The sequence below is a fragment of the Xenopus laevis genome, chromosome 7L (genome assembly GCF_017654675.1).
Source record: "Xenopus laevis strain J_2021 chromosome 7L, Xenopus_laevis_v10.1, whole genome shotgun sequence".
NCBI lineage: Eukaryota > Metazoa > Chordata > Amphibia > Anura > Pipidae > Xenopus > Xenopus laevis.
Genome location: NC_054383.1, coordinates 3538538 through 3566452, shown reverse-complemented (window position 1 = coordinate 3566452; position 27915 = coordinate 3538538). Strand labels below are relative to the sequence as shown.

General features: G+C 41.7%; 1 protein-coding gene across 2 annotated transcripts in view; it reads left to right on the top strand.

The window, feature by feature from the left end:
* The window catches only part of LOC108696016 (GDNF family receptor alpha-1), an 89153-nt gene extending 62799 nt beyond the window's left edge, over positions 1–26354 (top strand). The window contains exons 5-9 of one of the 2 annotated variants that reach the window (XM_018224991.2): positions 9549–9658; positions 10887–11021; positions 13266–13447; positions 22865–22918; positions 25438–26354. In XM_018224991.2, coding sequence (XP_018080480.1) covers positions 9549–9658; positions 10887–11021; positions 13266–13447; positions 22865–22918; positions 25438–25578 — 622 coding nt within the window. In that variant the 3' untranslated portion in view covers positions 25579–26354. Of the gene's footprint in view, positions 1–9548; positions 9659–10886; positions 11022–13265; positions 13448–22864; positions 22919–25434 lie in introns of both variants that reach the window. The other variant, XM_018224990.2, reaches the window with a different exon arrangement.
* Positions 26355–27915: the final 1561 nt, after the last annotated feature.

Sequence of the window (27915 nt, the reverse complement as noted above, 5' to 3'; positions counted from 1 at the left end):
GTGATAAACAGAGTCTGATATGCTGCATTTTTTTTGCTTAGATTAGGGTAATTGGAATGTCATGTTTACGCCAGTCAGTGTTTCACAAACTGCCTGTTTCAGCCACTCAACTACAGGCATTACTGGGAGAGGAACATTCTGTATTTACTGTATAGGGTTTTCCTTTTAATCCATTAGTATATGATATGGAGGTGTCTATATATTATACAGTTACTGTCTGTGTGTATATGATATGGGGGTGTCTATATATTATACAGTTAATGTCTGTGTGTATATGATATGGGGGTGTCTATATATTATACAGTTACTGTCTGTGTGTATATGATATGGGGGGTGTCTATATATTATACAGTTACTGTCTGTGTGTATATGATATGGGGGTGTCTATATATTAATACAGTTACTGTCTGTGTGTATATTGATATGGGGGTGTCTATATATTATACAGTTACTGTCTGTGTGTATATGATATGGGGGTGTCTATATATTTACAGTTACTGTCTGTGTGTATATGATATGGGGGTGTCTATATATTATACACTTACGTCTGTGTGTATATGATATGGGTGTCTATATATATTATACCAGTTACTGTCTGTGTGTATATGATATGGGGGTGTCTATAATTATACACTTACTGTCTGTGTGTATATGAATGGGGGTGTCTATATATTATAACAGTTACTGTCTGTGTGTATATGATATGGGGGTGTCTATATTATTATACAGTTACTGTCTGTGTGTATATGATATGGGGGTGTCTATATATTATACAGTTACTGTCTGTGTGTATATGATTTGGGGGTGTCTATATATATACACTTACTGTCTGTGTGTATATGATATGGGGGTGTCTATATATTATACAGTTACTGTCTGTGTGTATATGAATATGGGGGTGTCTATATACTTATACACTTACTGTCTGTGTGTATATGATATGGGGGTGTCTATAATATTATACAGTTACTGTCTGTGTGTATATGATATGGGGGTGTCTATATATTATACACTTACTGTCTGTGTGTATATGATATTGGGGGTGTCTATATATTATAAGTTACTGTCTGTGTGTATATGATATGGGGGGGTCTATATATATACAGTTACTGTCTGTGTGTATATGAAATGGGGGTGTCTATATATTATACAGTTACTGTCTGTGTGTATATGATATGGGGGGTGTCTATATATTATACAGTTACTGTCTGTGTGTATATGATTGGGGGTGTCTATATATTATACAGTTACTGTCTGTGTGTATATGATATGGGGGTGTCTATATATTATAACAGTTACTGTCTGTGTGTATATGATAGTGGGGTGTCCTATATATTAATACAGTTACTGTCTGTGTGTATATTGATATGGGGGTGTCTATATATTATACAGTTACTGTCTGTGTGTATATGATATGGGGGTGTCTATTATTATACAGTTACTGTCTGTGTGTATATGATATGGGGGTGTCTATATATTATACAGTACTGTCTGTGTGTATATGATATGGGGGTGTCTATATATTATACAGTTACTGTCTGTGTGTATATGATATGGGGGGTGTCTATATATTATACAGTTACTGTCTGTGTGATATGATATGGGGGGTGTCTGATTATAGTGGATTACTGTCTTGTGTCGTATATATTATACGGGTCTATATATTTATACAGTTACTGTCTGTGTGTATATGATATGGGGTGTCTATATATTATACACTTACTGTCTGTGTGTATATGATATGGGGGGTGTCTATATATATACAGTTACTGTCTGTGTGTATATGATATGGTCTATAATATTATACAGTTACTGTCTGTGTGTAATGATATGGGGTGTCTATATATTATACACTTACTGTCTGTGTGTATATGATATGGTGTGTCATAATATATACACTTACTGTCTGTGTGTATATGATATGGGGTGGGTCTATATATTATACACTTACTGTCTGTGTGTATATGATATGGGGTGTCTATATATTATACACTTACTGTCTGTGTGTATATGATATGGGGGTGTCTATATATTTATACAGTTACTGTCTTGTGTATATGATATGGGGTGTCTATATATTATACACTTACTGTCTGTGTGTATATATATGGGGTATGTCTATGTCTGTGTGTATATGAATGGGGGTGTCTATATATTATACACTTACTGTCTGTGTGTATATGATATGGGGGTGGTCTATATATTATACACTTACTGTCTGTGTGTATATGATATGGGGGTGTCTATATATATACAGTTACTGTCTGTGTGTATATGATATGGGGGTGTCTATATATTATACAGTTACTGTCTGTGTGTATATGATATGTGGGGTGTCTATATATTATACAGTTACTGTGTGTATATGATATGGGGGTGTCTTATATATTATACAGTTACTGTCTGTGTGTATATGATATGGGGTGTCCCTATATATTATACAGTTACTGTCTGTGTGTATATGATATGGGGGTGTCTATATATTATACACTTACTGTCTGTGTGTATATGATATGGGGGTGTCTATATATTATACAGTTACTGTCTGTGTGTATATGATATGGGGGTGTCTATAATATTATACCAGTTACTGTCTGTGTGTATATGATATGGGGGTGTCTATATATTTATACAGTTTACTGTCTGTGTGTATGATATGGGGGTGTCTATATATTATACAGTTACTGTCTGTGTGTATATGATATGGGGGTGTCTATATATTATACACTTACTGTCTGTGTGTATATGATATGGGCGTGTCTATATATTATACAGTTACTGTCTGTTGTGTATATGATATGGGGTGTCTATATATTATACAGTACTGTCTGTGTGTATATGATATGGGGGTGGTCTATTTACTATACAGTTACTGTCTGTGTGTATATGATATGGGGTGTGTCTATTATATTATACAGTTACTGTCTGTGTGTATATGATATGGGGGTGTCTATATATTATACACTTACTGTCTGTGTGTATATGATATGGGGGGTGTCTATATATTATACAGTTACTGTCTGTGTGTATATGATATGGGGGTGACACTGTAGGATATTGGATTAATCAGCACATTAATGAGATAATTTACAGTGAATACAAATCACATATAATAGTTTTACTGTTTAAGTGAAAAGACTTTGTTATCGTGGGGGAGGGCAAATTAATCAATTTACAGAAACTGTCGGCTGGGGGGGGGGGTGAATATTTATAAGGAATATGATTTTTGCAAGTGCTCGAGGCCTGTGACAAATCCTCCCTGATGGTTCAGCAGTGAAACCCTGAGAATTATGTCAAACGAGCAGAAGTCAGGAAAAATCATAAACTTCAAACCAGATCCCCGGAAGAGCAAAGCAATTAATGTGATTATCATGTGATTCATACGGTATTTGTATCAAGCATTAAATAAGCTGCACGCACGAGAGCTCTGGAGAGGAAGGGATTATTTAATGGGGCTAATTAGGGCACGGAGCTGTGTGTTGCCTTTATCTGTGAGGTCATGTGTCACTTCCACGTTCACTCCTAAATCTGAAGGGAAAAGTAGAGGGATTAAAGGGCAAGTAAAACACTGCTAAAAAAACAAATGCTCTGTAAGGCTGGATTAAAGGGCAAGTAAAACACTGCTAAAAAACAAATGCTTTGTAAGGCTGGATTAAAGGCAAAGTAAAACACTGCTAAAAAACAAATGCTCTGTAAGGCTGGATTAAAGGGCAAGTAAAACACTGCTAAAAAAACAAATGCTCTGTAAGGCTGGATTAAAGGACAAGTAAAGCACTGCTAAAACAAATGCTCTGTCAGGCTACAAATATATTGTTATTGCTGCATTAATATGGCTGCATAAGAGCAAGATGGCAACGTGAGAGCAACGTGTTGACAGTAGGGCAAGATGGAGACACTAGAGTAAGAGGGAGAATGTAGGGGAAGGTGGAAACAGTAGGGTAAAATAGATACTGTAGGGCAAGATGGAGAAAATAGGGCAAGATGTTCACAGTAGGGTAAGACTGAGTTAATGGGATAGAACAGTAGGACAAGATGAAGACAGAAGAGGAAGATGGAGACAGTAGGGAAAGATGGAGATGATAGAGCAAGATTGAGACAGTAGGACAAGATGGAGACAGTAGGGCAAGATGGAGACAGTAGGACAAGATGGAGACAGTAGGACAAGATGGAGACAGAAGAGCAAGATGGAGATAGTGGAGCAAAACGGTCGAAGTAGGGTAAGATGGAGACAGCAGGGTATGATGGAGATGACAGTACAAGATGAAGCAGTATATTGCCTTTATCTGTGAGGTTATGTGTTACCTTCACGTTCACTCCTAAATCTGAAGGGAAAAGTAGAGGGATTAAAGGGCAAGTAAAACACTGCTAATAACAAATGCTCTGTGAGGCTACACATTTATTGTTATTGCTACTTTTTATTACTCATCTTTCTATTCAGGCCTCTCCTATTCATATTCCCGTCTCTTACTCAAATCAATGCATGGTTGCTAGGATAATCGGGACCCTAGCAACCAGATGGCTGAAATTACAAACTGGAGAGCTGCTGAATAAAAAGCTAAATAACTCAAAAACAATAAAAAATTAAAACCAATTGGAAATTGCCTCTGAATATCCCTCTTTAGATCATACTATCAGTAAATTTAAAGGTGAACAATCCCTTTAATGGTAAGAGTGCTTTCTTGGGTGCTGGGGTCCTAGGCCTGAGTGTAACTAAGGACTGTAACTCTATTTAATATACAATCAATTTATAACAAAACATGGGTTGTAATCCCCCCATGAGAATCCTGCATTTGCCCTGGGTGGAAGATTCCTGACCCCAGATGTCACCCAGTGAGATAATCACATACAAGGTATTTAACAGGGGATGGGAGACATCTGTGGGTGCGTTAATACATTTCCCACAGGTGCCAAAGAGACTTAAAGCCTATTGGAAGGCAAGAAGTGACGCAGGGGCCCCTGTATCCAGTTCCTCTAATTGATTTCCCAGCTCTCAGATTCGGCTCATAATAATAATAATAAAAATAATAAAAAGACTCAGTGTTAAGTCAATGGACAGGCCGGGCTATGGGAAGACACATGTTGGGGGGCTGAGAAAAAGAGCAGAACTGGCAGAGACAAGAATGTCCTCATCCCTCCTGGACACCAGATTTTATATTCCGTCCGGCCAACAATTGTGTCATTGTAAATATATTGGGAGAGGGACGTGATGTAATGGGGGGGGGTCAGAGCCTTCTGTGCTGTCGGCACCTGTCAGTGATACAGTGGGGGTCCTCCAGCTGGGGAGGAAATCCGAAACGCACTGCGTGACTGCGACCTGCTTGTTTATAACAGACTTGGGTTTATGCCCCCCATACAGTCAAATATTAGATTGCCCCCCCCCTATAACAAGGTCACAGATGTAGGAAAGCTCACGTATTATTCTATAGGCCGGTGTACATACATTAACCCATATATCATCCACATGGGCCTTTAGGCCACACCCACTTCCATTGATATGTGTTCCCCAATGTCTGGGCAGCTCTGGTTTAGGGATTTGGCTGGATTTTAAAAGGTGCGCCCCTAGGCCAGACACCTCCCTGCCCTGAGCCAGCTCACCCCGACCCGCTCACACATCCCCTGCACATACCTCCCAACATTTTGGAAATAGGGACAAAAAGATATACCCATGAAGAGTGCGAACATTTTTGACCACGCCCAGTTTTGTGGCCACACCCCCTAATTACCATGTTCATTTTACAAAATTTGGCAAGTTATGAAAGTTTGAACACATTTCTGTGGTTTTTATGTGTTATTACAGATTTGTAATAACAATGAAGGTAATTTGCCCTTTAAGATGCAAACCAGTTTCCCCAAGAGACCCTGCTTATCTTAAATTGTTACAATTGTTTCTTTTTTTAATCTGAAAATGTAACAAATGTATCTAAGTGCACCTGCCACATCTTCTAGGCTCTCTGCCAAGAGACAATTGACTATTGAGCTGTCAAAATCGTGGCTGTCCTGGAAAAAATGGCACAGTTGGGAGGTATGCCTGCATCCCCCAACCCTTCAGAACCCCCCCATCCTTCTCGCAAAGTCCCTCTACTCGCCTCCTTTGCAATTCTTCCTCTTGCTGGCACTGGGAGGGCGGGTTCAGATGCGGTGGTGGGCGGGTTCAGGTACATTGGTGGGTGGGTTCGGATGCGGTGGTGGGCGGGTTCAGATGCGGTGGTGGGCGGGTTCAGGTGCATTGGTGGGTGGGTTCGGATGCGGTGGTGGGCGGGTTCAGATGCGGTGGTGGGCGGGTTCAGGTGCGGTGGTGGGCAGATTCAGATGCATTGGTGGGCGGGTTCAGATGTGGGGGTGCCAGGTTCGGAGTGTGCTGGGGACAGGTTCAGTTGCGGCCACCGCCCCCAACATTTTGCCACCATGCCCACAAATCCAGGCCTGTTTGCAAGATAGGGACCTTCAATCTTTGTCCTGAGCAGCAACAGCAAGGGAGACAAGTGGTTAAGAGATCATTTGAATCAGGTACTGACCAACAACAGGTTTAACCCATTACATGCTGTGCGTGCAGTAGAAATGGACAATCTCACGGGACAGAAATCCCCTGGCATGGAAAGGGTTAAAGCCCCAGCCATGTTGGCAGAAAGCCTATTTGCATATTCAGATGAGGCCGTGGGGATATCGTGGCTCTGGGACACTGTGAATATGTGTGTGGGCTCCATAGGGTTACTCCTGCCATGGGGTGAGGACCTTTGCTCAGGTGCCAGTGTGCAACAGGAGACCAGGAGCAGCAAAAACAGAGATTGTCATTCTTCTCTCCCCCTTCAACTGACTCTAATGTGATAGAGGGACCTGTGGGGCAGGTGAGGGGAGTCCTGCAGGGGGTCGGGTACCCTGTGGGATGAGGGGAGGATTTTCGGGTGTGGGTATAAATGCGGGTCTGCAGGTTGTGGGTCTCATCTAAATTTCTTATCTTATGTGATATTGTCTATATTTTACTCCTTTTAATATTTTACAAAACGTTGTCTGTCCCCGCCCACTTTTGATGATATCACTTCCGGTTTGCTGCAACATCACTTCCTGTTTAATGATAGTCAGCGGGTTGCGGGTGGGGTAGCAGATCAAAGTGGGTAATTATGTGGGCTGCGGTTTCGGGTCGGTAGTTATAAATTGGTCCCACGCAGAACTATTCGTGGCTTGTTCCTCAACTAGCAGCTCCCCATGAAGCCAAACAGGTGTCCCAATATGCCCATTGGACCAGGAGTCGGCCTGATTCAAGGCAAATCCTTTCTGGGGGAGGCTGCATAACTGGACACATCACAGGGGGCAATAACATTTATAGACCCTCCCCTTTGCACCCATTGAGTTAAGTTAAACTACAACCCCCAGCATCCCCTATAACTGTTACTGGGAGATGTGGAGAACCAGGTACTGAGACCCACTCCTGGCCTATAGTCTGGGTGCCTTTGGCCCAACTGGTAGATTCATATAAATTAATTTTTTTACGATTACAGTAAAAAAGACCAACCGCAAGGGCAAGTGACAGGCTGAGCTCTCTGTCTCTCCCCTGGAAGGACATTGATCAGCTAAAAGGAATTTAATGCAATAATAAGGGGCCACTTCACTCTCTCCCTGCAGCAGAATCTGGGTCATTAATCCCTCCTGAATTCCCTGCCCATCCCTGCCCAGTAGCCGGAGCTGTCGGTGGGGCACAGGTTGGCCATTGGGAGACATTGGGTGCAGGTTCCTGCCAAGAACTAAATGAAATCCCCCCCAGATAATGGGCATTTGCTTTATGGTATGTAAAAGCGAATGAGATTTGGGAATGGAATTGTCTGTTTCATTGTCCAGATCTAATTATCGAATAATAACAAAGCCAAGCACCTTGGAAGCACCCATGGCCCTATAAACCCTCCTCGGATCACAGATGCCATCGAGCAGGGCCCCATTCCACAGCGGGTTATTAGCCCACGGGTTGCCTGGGACCCATAGGCTGCAGAATCGGGCCCCAATAAAAAATAAACTGCAGCCTTGTCCGCACCCTAATTCAGCAAAGCCGCAAAAAAATCATGCCCATGATCTGCCTAAATTCATACTGTAAAGCAAGGTGGAGCTGCTGTGTTTTGTCAGAAAGGAAGTGGAGACTTCCCCATCCAGGAATAAAAAGTGGGCTATAATTTTTCCAGTGATAAAGCAAATCTGATGGTTCCAAAACTGCACTACAAAGTCTATTTTGCCCCAAGCTCTGCCAGCAGTTAAGGTCCACTTTGCCTATCTCTATGCCCCCTTTATCACCTTGTATTTTTATCCAATGTAATTTGTAGTTCCTAATGCCTTTTCCTCCAAAACAGAGGTATTTGCACTTCCTCCTTCATTCATGGCCACTTGCAGTACCAGCGCTCACCACTATAGCTGGGAGGCTGATCCTTTTCCACAGGCTTCAGTAGAACAGCGCCACAAGCTGTGCTCAATGCATTAAATTAAGTCTGTTAAAAGAGATCAACTCCTAATCATTTGTCTTTCTTAAAGGGTGTTCTTCCCCTTTAATTCCATGCTGCAACATCTCAGCACCCCATGTACCATCTCAATGTAACAATCACTCAAGCCGCTCTTATTATTATGATTATTATTATTTTTATTCAGTATTCGGTACTGGGCGCCTGAGTGCTGTTCTAGGAAGATAAGTCTGAATCCATTGCAGTGTGATTAAGGGCAGGCCCAGCTCTGTGTAGCGGGGAGTTGAATTCCCTGACTCCCTACTGGAAGGAGAGGCCATTAATCATGATCCAAGCCAGGGATTGTGTGTGTTATACATTGAGATTATCTGCCCACTGTGAGGTTCCTGGTGGGATCTGGGGGCAGGGCAATTAAACGGAAGAGCTTTCTCATAACGAACTGCACCTCAATCACTTGATATTAAAGGGGAACTTTAATATGTCGTCAATCACCTTATTTTGCCCCACCTTTCCCAGCTCCCGTAGTAACATCTTAACAGTTTTATGCTGCTAAAATCATGAGTCAGATGTCAGTTCCTCTCCAGCCTTCTGTTATATTGTTTCACGGGTCAGAACCACCAGTTCAGAGAAGAGAAACCATAACGCTGATGCTGCTTTTAATAGCAACGCCAGTTACAAATATTTATGAGCCCAGTAAGAATGAGGAATGAATGGATACCAGGAAGGTGCTTGGAATGATATTTTCTTTCATTATGGAAAAAAATTGTTTTTGGGTGAAGTTACCCTTTAAAAAAAAGTTATTGTGCTGGGTATATCACTGGTCATGTGCTAAGACCCAGAGCTCTGAAGGGTTGCTGAGAAACTGAATTTCATTTAATTTTAAAAAAGGATTTTTTAATTTGCCCAAAAATATTTTAAAATGTAAGTGTCTGTGTGAATGTGAGCCAAGGTGGACCTTAAAACTGACAGTTACTAACCTTGAGGCCATTATTTATCATTTAGAAAGAAACTCACTTTAATGTTTAAGAAAAGATTTTCATTTGCCACAAGCTGTTACATTGTTTCTGTTATGGGTTTTTTCCTCTCTCAGTATCGTCTTCTTTGTTCCAGATCTCGCCTTGCCGACTTCCTCACCGACTGTCAGCCCGAGCCGCGGTCTCCTAGTGGGTGCCTGAAGGAGAACTACGCAGAATGTCTGCTGGCCTACTCTGGCCTCATTGGTAATGGACCTCTTGTTTAGCGGAAATGTCCATTTGCTTAACTTATACTAGTAATTAGAGATCCCAAACTTGCATACTGTAGTTGACTGTCTTTAAACACTTCTGTTACTAGTCTGTCCTACAGTCTCCAACTTGCCCTACTGTCTCCATCTTGTCCTACTGTCTCAATCTTGCCTTACTGTCTCCAACTTGTCATACTCCATCTTGTCCTACGGTCTCCATCTTGTCCTAGATTGTCTCCTTCTTGTCCTACTGTCTTTATCTTGCCCTACTGTCTCCATCTTGTCATACTGTCTCCATCTTGCCCTATTGTCCTCCTCTTGTCCTATATTGTCTCCATTTAGTCCTACTGCCCCCATCTAGCTCTACTGTCTCCATCTTGTCCTATGTTGTCTCCATCTTGCCCTACTGTTCCCATCTTGTCCTACTGTCTCTATCTTGTCCTACTGTCTCAATCTTACCCTACTGTCTCCAACTTGTCATAATGTCTCCATCTTGCCCTACTGTCCCCTCTTGTCCTATAGTGTCTCCATCTTGCCCAACGGTCTCCATCTAGCTCTACTGTCTCCATCTTGTCCTACATTGTCTCCATCTTGCCCTACTGTCTCCATCTTGTCCTACTGTCTCTATCTTGCTCTACTGTCTCCATCTTGTCCTATATTGTCTCCATCTTGCTCTATTGTCTTCTTCTTGTCCTATATTGTCTCCATCTTGTCCTATATTATCTCATCTTGCTCTACTGTCTCCATCTTGTCCTATATTGTCTCCATCTTGCTCTACTGTCTCCATCTTGTCCTATATTGTCTCCATCTTGCCCTACTGTCACCATCATGTCCCACTATAACAATCTTTCCTTATGGTCCCCATTGGCCTACATTTATCTTCTTGTCCTGCAGTCTTCATCATGCCCTAATGCATCTGCATCTAGTTTTGAGGGATACTCGCTTGTAACCTGCTCCATCCAGTAGAAATCTTCTCACTAGAGTCTTTGTGTATATTTACTCATGTTCCTGTCTTCTTGAAGTCATTTCTTTTTTTTAATGAATCTCGTTGCCTTTGTTGGTCCTTCTCATTTGCTGAGAAAATAATCATCATTAATGCTGTTAATTGGGTGTTAGACCTTTAGATCATGTCTCTTGATACAAACACGTATGTGCAGCCACTGGCAGCTTTAGCATCAGATTCCTCCACGCTGTGTGTTATATCAGAATATTCTCTTGCTTTCCAGGTACAGGGATCACCCCCAATTACATTGGATCCAACAGTCTGAGTGTCTCCCCCTGGTGCAACTGCAGCAACAGTGGAAACTACATTGACGACTGCCTCAAGTTTCTAACCTTCTTCAAAGATAACATCTGCCTCAGTATGTGTTTTTTGGGTCTTTAAATGATAAAATCTGTGTGGGGCATAGGGTGGGGGGCTGTCATGGAATGCCTGGGGGCTACAATATACCATGAAATGTGTGGGGGCCACCCAGACCACAAACTCCCATAGCCTGACAGCCAGCAGCACTCAGTCTTGCTGACCAAATAGGTCTTAATTGAGCCTAAAAACATATCTGTTAGCTGCAATGTTATATGAGGGGTACCCAGGACCCACCAGGGCTAGCACCTTAGGAGCTCCCCACCACAGTTCAGGCCCCCCACCCCAGTCGCATCCCCCCAGTTGCAAGCTTCTCCACCCACCACCCCTCATATCTTTTTATCATTTGCGGCTGTAATGAGGGGAGCGAGGGGAGCACCCACAGTTTCCGGCAGGGACTAGGCCTGTTCTATGAGGGCCGGGTCAGTTATTTCTGTCCTACTTTACAAGGTACAGGCTAAAAATAACTGGCATGTCCATTAAAAATACTGTATAATCTTTCTTCCAACCAATGGATTTCAGACATTTTTCTGTTTGGCATTTGTGCCATTGGGGGGCCCATTGTCCCCACATTCTAACCCCCCTCCAGCAGAATGCAGAGAATTCCCTTGTATAGTACTATAAAGCAATGCTTATTGCAATATAAATCTGGAATATCTGAATGAGCTGATCCGTGTTTTATTCATTTAGCGGAGGAGAATTCAAATGAAACACAGGTAATTTACTCTGACTCCAAACACAATCTCTGGGAAATTGCTGCCATCCTTACCCTTTAAACTTCCTCAATGGGAACTTTTATCATTGATTTTGTAGCAGTAATTATATTCCGGCTGGTCAGAAAAGGGAAATCAATTCCAGATCCCAAAACCAAAAAACAATTTGCAGTGCCAGGCATCAGCCAGGGGTTCAAGAATGTATTATCTGTGCCCAGGTGTGGTGTATTTTACCTCAACAAAATACGTTCTCTCCACATGTCCTCCCCCCGCCTTTTTTCCTTCCTCTCATTTTCTTCCCCAATCTCCATTACCTTTACATCTTCTTTATGTTCCTTCCCTGATATCCATTCTATCTCCACCTTCTTCCAGTTCTTTTTCTGAACCTACTCCACCTCATTACTGCTCCTTACCCAATCTCTATCATCCCTCTACTAACCTCCTTCCCTGGTCTCCCTCTCTGCCACCTCCTGCTCCTTTTCCCAATCTCCATCCCTTCTCAACCTCCAAACTCCTCTCCCTATGCGCAATCTCCCAGCTCCTGCCCCAATTCCCATTCTCCACCTCTTCCAGCTTTTTCTGTAATCTCCGTTCCCTCTCCAACGCCTCACTGCTTCTTTTCCAATCTCTGTTCTCTATGTACCTCCTCTAAACTCCTTAAAGAGATACTGACACCAGTAAATAACCTTTTTTATATCGATCATAATATTGTCTGTGTATACTATTGATCATTTTATCATAAAAGTATGTGCCAGATGCTTTTATGTCCCTTTCTTACCCCCATGTTCCTGTATGAGGGGGCTGCCATATTTGTGCAGAAGGAGTCCATTAGTATTAGTAACTCTAACTGACAGGCTGAGATGGGACAGTCAGACAAAACAGTCAAGTTTAGGAACAATTAATTATAAAAGCAGAACTATCAGTGAAAAACGATCAACATGACCTATAGGTAACTTTTAATGTAGATTAATGCTTTGAAAATAATACTTTTTTGAGTCAGTATCACTTTACCTGATGTCCCTTCCCTATCCCCCTTCTACCCTCTCTTACTCCAATCTCTCTTCCCAATCCATCTCGTCCCAGCACTCTCTTTGGTATTCATTCTATATCCACCTACTTTGCTGTTGTCCATTTAATCTTCTTCCAAGTTCCTTCCCTGATTCCGATTCCTCTGTGCCACCTCCAATCTCCTTCCTAATCTCTGTCCCTTCTCCACCTCCTCTGCTCCTTCTCTCAGTCTCCATTCATTCTCCTCCACCTCCTCACAGTTCCTTCTCTCATCTCTCTTTACTTCTTCCTGCTCATTCTCCAGCCTTCATGTCAACTTCCATTCTCTCTTCTCCTTCCAATGTGTCAATACTTCTGAACTGAGGCCAATGTACTGTTGCTGAGAGAATCTTTGTATTCAAAGGGGAGAAGGATCCAGTGGGCAAAACCTTCTCAGCTAATATCAGTGTCCCATACAATTATATGTCTGTGGTTACATTCTCTTGTAGCAACAATATTTATCATTATCATTTGTTCCTGTTCAGAAAATGCCATCCAGGCGTTTGGCAATGGCACCGACGTGAGGCTACAGCCCGACCAACCAGTGCAAAGCACAACATCTCCGCCCCCTGCCAGTCATAAACCCAAAACGAGGGTCACCGACCTGCTCCATTTCAGCAACGAAATCCCAACACACAATGGGCAGCCAGCCTGTGCCAACTTACAGGTAAACTTCACTTCCAATGTTCTGCCGAGTCTGGAAAATTAAAAGGCATTTAAATCCCATATTCATTTTGTTTCAGCAGAATAAGTCTGTCTATCCCAGCTACCCAATAAATGCCTCTCACGCACCAGTACAATTTCTTATATCTAATGATATGTGGCTGTGAGTCTGCAGAATCAGCGTTTCCCTTATCCAGGGAGTCAAACAATTTCAGGGACAATGAAGAAATATGAATAATATACATGGTCTGTGCTGTTTTACCAGGACTGATATCTCTAATGGATTCTCCCCACAGCATTGCCAGCAATACACTTTATAGAGCACATCATAATGCTACAACTTTATATTATATTATATATATATAAAGAATATTATATAGCATGCCGGTGTTATATTATATATTGGAAATTACATTTGTAAAGCAAATAGTAGGATTAATAGTCAGCGAGTGTTACATTCATCCAAATTTGAATCGTTATTATTTATAATTTTATTGATTAAACTGATTTAATTGGAGGATTTCCTATTTTCAACACATTTCTGTATTATTAGCCTTATAATCATAAGTACCAGGGGCATAGTGGTAACAACACCACATACAGTACCACATTTCTCACCCACTTAATTCGATCTTGCCCACTCCCACACCTTGTGTATTACTCCCTTCCCTTTAGAGTGTAAGCTCTTTCTGCATAGGGCCTTCCTCACCTTTTGTACCGGTGTTGATTGTGATGTATGTAACTCCATATGTTCTATGTATATAATTCATGTGATTTAGTTATATAATCACATTGACTTTACAGTGCTATGCAATATGTTGGCGCTATATAAATACATGTTAATAAAATAATAATAAAACCCAAATAAAGGGGGCGGGAACCATGCACTGACTTCTCATTGGTCGTAGGAAGGAGTGACAGGTCTTTCAATACTACAGGAGATCTTTCCAAGCTTTGATGTGAAGCAATATGGCAGCATCCACATATCGGAAACAAGATACCAATGGAGACCATAGACATAATGGGGCACTGGGGCGCCAATTACAAGGAGGGGGCAAAATGAACCCTTGGGAACGATAATAATGTTGTGATCTTAGCACCCCCCCCCCCCCAGTATGACGAAATCCCATCAGATTCAAGAGAGAAAAAAAGTGTGTGAATTTGTTGAGTTCCTGAGGGATAAATGACATGTGTTCGTTAAGGTGTCTCATTAAAAACTTCTGGTGCCACCCATGTGAGATGTAAGTTCCTTGGGTGAAGGGAAAGGGGATTCATACTGATTGATTAATAGGACCTGAAATTCACCATCAAATAAACAAAACATCTATTCATCTATAATCTATTGTGCAATAGATTGTGCTTAATATTTTAAAGGCAAATAGGGACCTGTTGTCCTTTAAATAAACCCTGCAGCTGAGAGCATCAGTAAATGACCCCTGCAGTTGCCATCCATGTGCAATCAATGTTTGCAGCTCCATGGTTTCCCTTCCCGCGTGATGTAACTACATATTACTATGTTGCTGTCCCTCAGATAAACAGTGCAGCTGCGAACCTGAGAAAGTAACCCCTGCAGCTGCCATCTATGTAGGATCAGTGCCTGGAGCCTGCAACTTTCTGCAGTCCTTGGTGTCCCCCCAGTGTAATGGAATTAGAATTTAGTAAAGAAAAATCTGTTGTCCCTTAGATAAACTCTGCAGCTGAGAACCTGAAAAAATAACCCCTGCAGCTATCAAATAAGAGATCCGTGTGGGATCAACGCGTAGACACTGCAACGTAATGCAATCCTTGGGGAAATAACCCCTGCAGCTACCATGTGAGAGATCTATGTGGGATCAATGCTTAGATACTACAACTCATTGTAATCCTTGTAGTCCTCTACCCCCCTAGTGTTATGTTTACTAAAGGGGGAACCGTTGTCCTCTAGATAAGCCATACAGCAGAGGACTTCAGAAAATAACCCCTGCAGCTATTATATGATAGATCCGTGTGGGATCAATGTTTAGACCCTGCAACTCTTCAATCCTTGGGGTCTCCTATCCCCCAGTGTTATGTAGCAAGGAATTACCGAAGGGGGATCAATTGTCCCCTGATAAACCGTGCAGCAGAGAACTTGAGAAAATAACCCCTGCAGCTACCATGTGAGAGATCTATGTGGGATCAATGCTTAGATACTACAACTCATTGTAATCCTTGTAGTCCTCTACCCCCCTTGTGTTATGTAACTAGAGTTTACTAAAGGGGGAACCGTTGTCCTCTAGATAAACCATACTGCAAAGGATTTGAGAAAATAACCCCTGCAGCTATTATATGATAGATCCGTGTGGGATCAATGTTTAGACCCTGCAACTCTTCAATCCTTGGGGTCTCCTATCCCCCAGTGTTATGTAGCAAGGAATTACTGAAGGGGGATCAATTGTCCCCTGATAAACCGTGCAGCAGAGAACTTGAGAAAATAACCCCTGCAGCTACCATGTGAGAGATCTGTGTGGCATCAATGCTTAGACCCTGCAAGACACTGCAATCCTTTGGGTCTCCTATCCCCCAGTGTTATGAAAGGGCATCCATTGTCCCCTTATAAACTGTGCAGTAGAGAACTTTAGAAAATAATCCCTGCAGCTATCATATGAGAGATTCAGGTGAGGCCAATGCTTGGAGCCGGCAATTCACTGCAATTCTTGGTGCCTCCTTTAGTGTAGTGTGGTTTTTGGGTTGAGTTCCCCTTTAAGCTATGGACAATTACATTTAGTGTGTTTTGTTAGTTGTTTTGGTTTAAAGCAAATGTACAGATGAGGGAAAAAACTGCTTCGGGTTGAGCTTTATAATAATTGTAGCTGTCGTGTGTTAAATACAGTCAGACTGGGGGACAGAAAAGCCACTTTCTCCCTATAAACAGCGGCGTGACACTCAGTAGTCACAATTGGGATGAATGGAGGGAACTGTTTAACCAGGAAATGTTTGTGACAGTTTTAAAGTTCACGAGCCAACAACTGTCACCCTGAGTCAGGGCTGAACCTCTCGCTCCGACATTGTAATAATTGGGCTACAGAGTCGGAAATGCCTCTCCGGTGTTAAACAGCCATTTGGGTCATTTTTATCCTAAAACTGCAAAGTTGTTGTTTTTTTTTTTTTTCATTTCTGGATCCCGGTGCCGGAGGGTCGGTGCCAATGTGTTTGGAGACGGATGTCTGAATGTGCAGAAATTGAAGCAGATGGAAATAAATATGCAGAGTCAGCATCTTCATATCTGAAGGCAAATCCTTAATGTCCAAATAGTGATCTGCCAAGTCCGAACCCCTAAGAGTCATTTAGTTGCACACAGAAGGGGGGGGCAGAGATATTTACCCCCCAAACAATTCAGCCAGGAGCAAACTAGATGCCCAACCGCAGTGTCAGACCTGATTGGCTCTTTATATCAGCGACAGGAGAGACACCGAGATCACTTGTGACTTGTGATTGGCACCTCAATATCTGCACTTTCTGCATCATCCAATGTCACTCGCTACCCACATCTCTTTGGTTTTGTCTTTCTCTTCTCCTTCAACATTTTATCCTTCTTTTTATATTTCTTTGCCTTACTCCCCCCATCCTCCCTCTTCTCCCCCTTCTATATTTCTCCTCTCCCCCATTTGTCTCTCTACTCCCTAACCCCCTTTCCCTTCTCTCCTTCTGTCTCTCATCCCCTCTCCTTTCCTTTTCTCCCCCAACTGTTTGGCCTTACTCTCCCCATCCTCCCTCTTCTCTCCCCTTCTATATTTCTCCTCTCCCCATTTGTCTCTCTACTCCCTAACCCCCTTTCCCTTCTCTCCTTCTGTCTCTCATCCCCTCTCCTTTCCTTTTCTCCCCCAACTGTTTGGCCTTACTCTCCCCCATCCTCCCTCTTCTCTCCCCTTCTATATTTCTCCTCTCCTCCATTTGTCTCTCTACTCCCTAACCCCCTTTCCCTTCTCTCCTTCTGTCTCTCATCCCCTCTCCTTTCCTTTTCTCCCCCAACTGTTTGGCCTTACTCTCCCCCATCCTCCCTCTTCTCTCCCCTTCTATATTTCTCCTCTCCCCAAATCTCTGGACTTGTTACTGTTCTCCTTGTTGCCTGAGCTTCTCTTTTCTACTTTATTCTTTCACTCTCCCAAATGTGTCTGCGTGTCGCCCAATCAATATCCTGAACCCAAGTAACTGATGATCCGAATTCTCCAAAATGACACAATGGGACCAATTTATTTCTGTTGCTAATGATTTACACAGCGGTAACAAATATCTCTTTATCGTGTCTCTATGTGTCACTGAGAGACATTATGTTCATTCAATAAAATACCCATTCAATGTGTAGGAATGAATAATGACGATGTGAAATCCCTGAGACACAGGCGGCCATTTTTACTCCTGGCAACTGATGAACCCTGGAGTCCTGAAGTAAAAGTCAATAGATTTTGTGCATGGGGCTGAGGATTGGGTTAGAGGATTGTCAATGTCTGATGTCTAGGGTCTCAATTTGAGGGGTGCGTCTTATTGTATGTCCTGAACATTCCTTCACTCTCTCTTTCTCTCACTTGTCTTTCTGTGTGTCTCTCTTTCTATATGTCTATATCTGTCTGTCTATCTATGTCTGTCTCTCTGTATCTCTATATCTGTCTCTCTGTCAAGGTTCATCTGCAAATTTCTCTATCTGCTCATCTCTCTATGTCTATCTAAATCTTTATGTCTGTCTTATCTATTACTCTATGTCTATCAGTCTCTTTATCTCTATGTCTGTCTCTCTATATATGTCTGTCTGCCTATCTCTGTCCATCTATTTCTGTGTCTATGTCAGTCTGTCTATCTCTCTAAGGGGTATATTTATCAAAGAGTGAAGTTCTGCCACTAGAGTGAAATTCCGCCACTCTCCATTCATTTCTATGGGATTTTTATAGGCGTATTTATCAAAGGGTGAACTTTCAATTCCCATAGAAATGAATTGAGAGCTGCGGAATTTCACTCTAGTGGCGGAACTTCACTCTTTGATAAATTTACCCCTATGTCTTTTCTGTCTATCTTCTGCCTCTATCTCTCTATCAGTCTCTTTCTGTGTCTGTCTCTCTCTCTTCATGTCTGTCTATCTGTCTACCAATTTCTCTATCTGCTTATCTCTTTCTCTATCTTTAATTCTTTATGTCTGTCTTATCTATCTGTCTATGTCTGTCTCTCTATCTATGTCTGTCTGCCTATCTCTGTCTATCTTCTGTGTCTATGTGAGTCTGTCTATCTCTCTATGTCTTTTCTGTCTATCTGTCTGTCTTACTCTTTACCTGTCTTTCTCTCTATGTCTATCTATTTCTCTAAGTCTGTCTTATCTTTCTCTCTATGTCTGTCTCTTTATCTCTAGATCTCTCCTGTGTATGTCTATCTGTGTCTGTCTATCTCTCTTTGTCTGTGTATCTTTCTGTGTTTAGGCTTTAAACATTAGCTGTGGAATTTCAGCAAATACAAAATGCTGGATTTTGGCACAGGAGCCCATTCCGTACACAAGTGATACTGAGTAACAAACACTGACATTGTGAGTTCATTAGTATTCAGCAGCTGAAACGTTGTGTCTGTTCTCGCAAACGTCCAATTCGCGGTGTTTATAATGCGCTGGAAAGCAAGGGTTTATTCTGCGTGCATTAAATGCATATTAAAGTTCCGTACTTAGCATAAAAGAGAGAATAAAATCCCCATTAAGTTATACAAAGCAGCGCTGCATTTGCCGGAGAAGGAATCATTTCCAGATATATTTTCTTACACTAAAATATAATGAAATCTGAGGAGCAGCTTTGTTATAATTAGTGAAATTAAATTTGAATGTTTTAGTCACCTCAGCCAAGAGAAAATACTTATGTTTCTAGTAAAGCTGTAGATGAGTAGAGTGCAGGTAGGGAACCCTTGTCCGAAAGCTTCGGATCCCAAAGCACCAGGAAAGGGGATTTCCCAGAAATTAAGGTAATGCTGACCAATCAGACAGCGGCTTTAGGGATTAAGTCCCACCTCCTCTTCTTATCCCAAAGGAATGGGGGAGGTACGTAGGAATGGGGGTGCAACTCACCCCTACATCTGGCCTTCCTGCTGGATTTAATGAAGGGTTTGAGAGACCCACCCTCAGAATCCCAGTTTTTCGATCAATCCATATACAAGATATTAGGTCCAATCTTTGTATAGCTTGTTCCATGGAATGACAACACACAGTACAGGTATGAGATCCGTTATCTAGAAAACTCTGAATTACAAGAAGGAAAGTAGACTATAGACGCCATAAAAAATAATTCTAAATTCTAAAAATGATTTTTTTTTTGTGTGTGTGTTTTTTCTGTGTAATAATAAAACAGAAACTTGCACTTGATCCCAATTAAGATATAATTAATCCTTATTGGGGATGCGCTGGGCAAGAGGATTCAGCCAAATCTAAATCCTGCTGAAAAAGGCAGAATCCTGGCCGAATCCTGGAGTTTATTTAGGGGGCTATTTACTAAACTTCGAATGCAAAAATCATGAAAAATTCTTGATTTTTTTAATAAAATCTGACTTTTAAAAAAATCATGATTTTTTTTCGGAATTTATTAAACCCCGAGGATGGAAAAGTCCGAACTAGAAAATCCAGCATCTGGGGCCTGCATATAAGTCAATGGGAGAAGACCCAATTATTTTTTTGATGTGCGCTGGGTTTCGTGCAATGCATAAGAAATCTGAGTTTTCGGTTGAAAAATCCCCCAAAAATTGAAAATCTGATTTTTTTTTTTCCTGCAAATAAAATTTTCGGGAAAATGTAATAATAAATAAGCGTAAAAAACCCAAGTGGATTTGATCGGAGTTTGCAGCAGAAAATGCTGAGATAAAATGGGACTTTGATAAATAATCCTCTTAATGTTTAAATGATTTTTTTGTAGACTCAAGGTATAGGGATCCATATAACGAAAATACCCCTCATCCAGAAAAATCCAGGTCCTGAGCATTCTGGATAACAATTCCCATACCTGTACATACTAGTGGAGTAAACAATCCCAATATTTAAATGGTTTTGGGCGCTATGAATAAATGCATCATGCAAGTGCCATATAAAGCTGTTTTGCTATTGGCCACCAACCTGGGTGCCCGTGTATATTTTATAGGGTGGAATATTTCAAAATCTACTCATGTTGTATCACTACAGTATAAGAGGAGATTATTTATTATCACTTTACCTCCCATTGCATTCTCCTGTGTATTAGTTATTCTCATTATTGAGCACAAGCATCACAGTGTTATGGGGCAGAGATTGGGGTAAGAGATTCTTATACTTTACTCCTCCCAAGAAGGGAAACTAGTGCTCTATGTGCTGCAATAGGGAACTGGGTGCAAGAGAATTGCGCATAAAGCCCTGGCGTCTAGACTTTTGTAAATAATAATCTTTCACAACAGTGGGAAAGGTTTGTGTCTAATTAAACCAAACTCAATAAGAAATCTGAGGTCTCTCCCTTATTATTTAATTTTTCGACACCAGACAGAACACATTAACCCGCTTACTGCACGAAAGCAGAACACGAGTGTCTATTATGGCGCTCACCGTCGACAACAAATGTGACCACTTGCAGGATCAATATTGCAATCACAATGATACCGGCTCTCAAATAGGCTCATAAATAATAAATATTATCTCGCTGGAGTATCCATGATGTGAAGGTTAATGGGGAAAAATGGCCCCGCGACACTTTTATTTGGTAAACACTCAAAAGAAAGATGCGTTGTTGTTCTTATTACTGCATTTAATGATGGACCGGTGGCTTCACAAGAGCAGAGGGAGCCAAGTATCTCGGGGGGGGGCGCATCTTTCCATGCGTCAGCTCTGATCTGTGACTTGTATGAAATTGCAAAGATGCTCTATCCTAGATACTTGGCTTGTTCAGCTGTTCAGAAAAAAGAGACCTACATTTCTAAGTTCATCCTGCAGCAGCCTAATAAACTGTGCAAAAGCATTATGTATGTAACTGGAAACTAAAGGTAAAAAACACTTAGGGTTATGGTGTAGCCCTATATTTACCAAGATCCAGGCTCACAAGTTCTAAGTTCACTCTGCATTAACCTAAAAATTTGGTCAGGTGCAAAAGCATTATGTACGTAAATGGAAATTAAAGGTAAAACCACTGAGGTTAGGATTAGGGTTATGGTGTAGATCTGTATTTACCAAGAATTTGGTGCAAGAGTTCTAAATTCATCCTTAAAATTGGTCAGGTGCAAAATAATGATGTGCTTAAATGGAAATTAAAGGTAAAATCACTGGGGTTCGGGTTATGGTGTTGCCTTATATTTACCAAGATCACAAGTTCTAAGTTCACTCTGCATCACCCTCAAAATTTGGTCAGGTGCGTGAAATAAAGCCTTTAAAACAAAATTTTGGTCAGGTGCAAAAGCATTATGTACATAAAGGTAAAATCACGGAGGTTAGGATTAGGGTTATGGTTAGGGTTAGGGTTATAGTGTATATTAACCAAGAACTATGCACAAGAGTTCTAAGTAACACTATTTTGGATTCGGCCGAACCCCCAAATCCTTCGCGAAAGATTCAGCCGAATACCGTACTGAATCCGAATCCTAATTTGCATATGGGTATGCATATGCAAATTGGGGATGGGAAGGCGAAAACATTTTTACTTCCTTGTTTTGTGACAAAAAGTCATACGATTTCCCTCCCTGTCCCTAATTTGCATATGCAAATTAGGATTCGGTTCAGCCGGGCAGAAGGATTCGGTCGAATCCAAATCCTGCCCGAATCCCGAACCGAATCCTGGATTTGGTGCATCCCTAGTTCTAAGTTCACTCTGCATCAGCCTAAAAACTTGGTCAGGTGCATCAAATGAAGCCTTTAAAAAAACGTTGGTCAGGTGCAAAAGCATTATGTACTTAAATGGAAATTAAAGGTAAAATCACGGAGGTTAGGGTGTTGCGTATCTTTCCATCCATGTATCAGATCTGTATGAATATGGAAAGATACTCTACCCCAGATACTTCTTCAAAGACGGCACCTCGTCTTCTTCAAAAAAACTCTCCTTTGTCCACAGCAACACACAGAGCAATAAGTGTCTAGAGCTTTACGGCATCTGCTTCAACGTGAGCCATTTAACTACAACAAAAATAATATCCTCCGAGTCCCGCACTACTACATCAATATATCATCTGGCAGATATAATGAGCTGCCAACAGACTGTTCCAGCTAATTAATATAACTAATCATGCTAGCTTATTCTTTGTGTTTAGCTATGTAATTAATTTCAATAGTTCAAATGAAAATCCTATAGCCAGTAATGCTTTGTGTATCTCCGAAGGGCCGCGGTACAAAGGAATCCTCTCCATTAGGTGCCAGCGGCTGGTGGCATGTGTCTGACGCTAATCAAAAGATTCTAGCGTCTCAATTAATGACTTGTTTCCCTCTATTTTGTTCTAGGCACAGAAAAGCAAATCGAATGTTTCTGAAGACCCTCAAATTTGTGTTGTTGAGGTTAGTACTCAATATCATTTACAAATTGTTGGATCTGTTGTAATAGTCTCACAAGTACAGGGATAGTCACACTATGGTTACCCAACCAGTTCCATAACCAGACACACTGTAAGGGTCAGATTTGACATCAGCTGACCCATAAAGTCTGGTTTTGGAACTGGTTGAAGCACAAGCAGGGCCGACATCATAAATAATGGCGCCCCCAAACGAAAACATTTTCTGGTCCCTGGCCAGCCCCAAAGCCACGCCCAGATCCCCCACTACATTAAAAGCCTACCCCCACACCTATTGGTGATCAGGTTCCCCCTTAAAGTTAAAAAAATCCATTGGTGATCAGGCCCTCTCTATAAAAATATTGGTGGCCTGGGCTTCCTTCTTCCTTCCTCCTTGGTAGCCAGTCACCCCCACAAGTTATATAAAAACATTGGTGGTCAGGGCCCCTGTTCAAGTTAAAAAACATGGCTGCCAGGGCACCCTATAATTTAAAAAAAAACACTCGTGGCCAGGGCCTCCCTATAACTTAAAAAAAAACACTCGTGGCCAGGGCCTCCCTATAGGACAATTGGTGTTCAGTGGTGTGTACCTTTAAAGGTCTTCTTTGGCTCTATTCGCCGACTTTGGCTCCAATCAGCTGCTTTCTGCTCCTTTCGCAGCTTTCATCAGCTTCTGGCTCCTTTCAGTGGCTCCAGTGCTGCTTCTGTGACTCAAGGGGGGCCTGGGTAATCCAGGAAGTGCAACATGGCCGGGCCCCCCTTAGCGCTTACAAAAACCACAGGGACTGGTATAATTGTCCCCCCTGTGCCCCCTGATGGCAGCCCTGAGCGCAAGCATTGTATCCCCCTTATGGGTTCTGTTTGTAATTGTTCCTGATTGTTTGTGATTAGATAGAGACCCCCCGGCTGATTTATGACCTATTACTCACCCTCGTGAGATGATCATCGTCCCTTCCCTTAGTGGGGACCTTCTCCAATCTCCATATTGACCCAGACAGTGTAGCCTTGTACAGAAGTACTTCATGTGCAGTAGATGTGGATAAGTTGGGTGAGATGACCTACATCCATTGAGAAGAAGATGCCCAAGAGCAGACTCATCAATAGACATTTAAGAGCCAATCTATGACGAGGTAGACTCCTTGACTCTTGCTTAATCATGGCAAGGCATTCATAGAGAAGAAGACTGTGATAGTTATTCATGGAATGGCCTAATTACAGAAATCCTGCTGAGTGACCATTAACTGTCATCTAGAGGATCTGATATCCCTGAACCTTTCTGCCAACAATTAGATGTAGACAGTTCTATATGTTATAGATTTTCACGGAAACAGGTTCAAAACTGTCATCTGATGACCTTCCTTCCACAATCCCAGCAATGGACTCTGCCTTTTAAGTCTCATCAGAAAACCTGATATCCAAGCAGAATCCTACCAGCAATTAGATGTAACCACCAGGGCTAGATTTAATAGGTGTTCACTGGGACAGGACTTGCCAGGATGGGTGAATACAATAAGGGCTATGAGGGGACCAGGGATTCTTTATATAACAGTAGAATGAAGATGTAAAAAAGAATGTCTTTGGGTGGGTCACACAAGACCCTATGTCTACTCTAATATCATTTTTACCTTCAAGCCTTGCTATTGTGATACTGCTCTGATGATCCATTAATTCTGCATGAGGGTTTAAAGGGATCCTGTCATCAGAAAACATGTTTTTTTCAAAACACATCAGTTAATAGTGCTACTCCAGCAGAATTCTGCACTGAAATCCATTTCTCAAAAGAGCAAACAGATTTTTTTATATTCAATTTTGAAATCTGACATGGGGTTTCCCAACTGCCCCCAGTCATGTGACTTGTGCCTGCACTTTAGGAGAGAAATGCTTTCTGGCAGGCTGCTGTTTTTCCTTCTCAATGTTACTGAATGTGTCTCAGTGGGACCTGGATTTTACTATTGAGTGTTGTTCTTAGATCTACCAGGCAGCTGTTATCTTGTGTTAGGGAGCTTCTATCTGGTTACCTTCCCATTGTTCTGTTGTTTGGCTGCTGGGGGGGAAAAGGGAGGGGGTGATATCACTCCAACTTGCAGTACAGCAGTAAAGAGTGATTGAAGTTTATCAGAGCACATGTCACATGACTTGGGGCAGCTGGGAAATTGACAATATGTCTAGCCCCATGTCAGATTTCAAAATTGAATATAAAAAAATCTGTTTGCTCTTTTGAGAAATGGATTTCAGTGCAGAATTCTGCTGGAGCAGCACTATTAACTGATTCATTTTTAAAAAACAAAAAAAAATTTCCCACGACAGTATCCCTTTAACCTAAAATACTGTTGTAAACGTATGAAGTTATTATAAGTCCTCATCTACTAGTGGTATTTCTAGCACCCAAACTACTACACCTTTATTCTCCTGGCTCCCTTATACCTCAATCAAGGTGGAAAGACCCATTCCAGTGACATAAATAGATGTTTAGGGGTTCAAAACTCTTATTTCCACTCACTTTTCTATTTTTTTTTTTTGCAGCAGACTCGTGGGACAAATAACATTATGGACCAAATTTCCACCGAAGATTCTTCCGAAAGTCTCTCCAGCCTCTGCCCATTGCTTTTCACCATTGCCACGACACACTCACTATTGATCACTATTCTCCCTGCTCTGAGGTTATAGCCGAATTCTCTTTGATGGACCTGTACAAAACCAAATGAAAAAGTATATATATATATATGATTATTATAATATTCACTTTCCTGCCCTCTTCTGTTACTCCGAACTCACAGTACAAGATTCAGAATTAAATATTCCGGACTCTCACAAAGGAAATAACAATAAATACTGTTCTCTGGTCTCTAAAGGGGGTGTTTTGTCACTGCAGTGTCACATTCCAGACCCCAAAGGATTCTGGGAATGCCGTGTATTTGAAAAAGATTCTGTACATTTGTTTGTTGCTTTTTGATTTCACTTTGTTTCCTTTGTTTTTAAGTCTTTGTATAAAACCTCTTCCTTTTATTTTTAACAGGTTCCTGTGAATTGTTGTTCTTCATTTATTACCAATTTACATAGAACAATTGTCGTCTGACATTATCAGTTCAAACTCTGGTCAGTGCCCCCTTAGTTCATAATATGGTTACGGATATTGGAGAACATGGAGTAACAGCCAAGAATATCTAGAACAGCAAATACATATTCACCCCATGTCTCACCCCAACAACCATCAAGCCGGACTTTCAGAGCTGAGACTCCTCCAAAGTCAACCAGAAGGGACATCCCTACGGAACTACTGATATAGACCTTAAATCAGGGTGACTATTACCCTAAAATCTCTATATTTTCAGCCTGAAGGCCAGTTAGGTGGAGATTTGGGGTGAGTGTTTATTTGTGCCCTGGGTACCCCTGGAACTATAGCAGGGTGACACCCCAATGTTTCTATATATCTGTAACCTTGTTATGAGCTAAGGGGGCCCAGTCTGAAGGTCAGTTAGGGGGAGATTTGGGGTGAGTGTTTATTTGTACCCTGGGTACCCCTGGAACTATAGCAGGGTGACACCCCAATGTTTCTATATATCTGTAACCTTGTTATGAGCTAAGGGGGCCCAGTCTGAAGGTCAGTTAGGGGGAGATTTGGGGTGAGTGCTTATTTGTACCCTGGGTACCCCTGGAACTATAGCAGGGTGACACCCCAATGTTTCTATATATCTGTAACCTTGTTATGAGCTAAGGGGGCCCAGTCTGAAGGTCAGTTAGGGGGAGATTTGGGGTGAGTGTTTATTTGTATCCTGGGTACCCCTGGAACTATAGCAGGGTGACACCCCAATGTTTCTATATATCTGTAACCTTGTTATGAGCTAAGGGGGCCCAGTCTGAAGGTCCGTTAGGGGGAGATTTGGGGTGAGTGTTTATTTGTGCCCTGGGTACCCCTGGAACTATAGCAGGGTGACTGTTACCCCAATGTTTCTATATATCTGTAACCTTGTTATGAGCTAAGGGGGCCCAGTCTGAAGGTCAGTTAGGGGGAGATTTGGGGTCAGTGCTTATTTGTGACCTGGGTACCCCTGGAACTATAGCAGGGTGACTGTTACCCTAATGTAAGGCCCCTGAAGGCCACACAAATGGTATAAATACACAGGTAGTGAGGGCACGTATTGAACATGTACCCAGTAGAGGAGCCTATACTTAATATATGGGAACAAGCAGGGAGAAGAAGTTCCAGCAATGACAGAGTGCTGAGCTATACCATTTTGCATTTAGAGAAGGGAAGTCAGGCTTAGACAACATGAGATATAATTAATTATCTTTTCACACTGTTCCTATTTGATAGTAATCAATCCTCTATGTACAAAGCCCTAGATTGGACTTATTTTAATCAGAATTCTTCTTTTTTTACACCTACCTTCCCATTGTACTGTATTGTATTTATTGGGTATTTTATACAACACGTAACTGACATGCCTTAATGAGATAAAGCTGCCCACTGCATGGGACTCTCACCTAGAGGCCGTTCCATATATCCACTACATAGTATTTGCCCCAGAGAATGATGGCAAAAGGGGTGCTCATGGGTTCTCTTGTACATAACAGGACTGCGCACGAGTTACAGGATCTTTTATAGTTCCGTTTTTTAAGTCAAGACCAAGTCTTTCTCCCCCCTCCATTTATGCCAGTGGGGGGGTCAGCATTTTGAGACTGTTCCGTAATAATTGGAAAGTTAGGAGGCGTGAGATTGCAATTTATTCCCGCTCTCCCTTACTTTGCCTTTAAGCATCTTGAATCGGAAACTCCGCCATTGATACTCAATGTCGTTGCTGTTGTTAATGGAAGAATCAAAAAGTTACTCCAGGTAGTAAAAGACATCTGTGTTAAAATGTGTTTCTATAGCAACAGTGATAACAGCCATGTTATTATGTTTTGTATCCCATCTCTGTGCATGTTGAAGGGCAAGTTAAAGAGGGAACAGGAGCCTTGAATTACATTGTATATAATATATATCTATATAAAATACCTACTCGT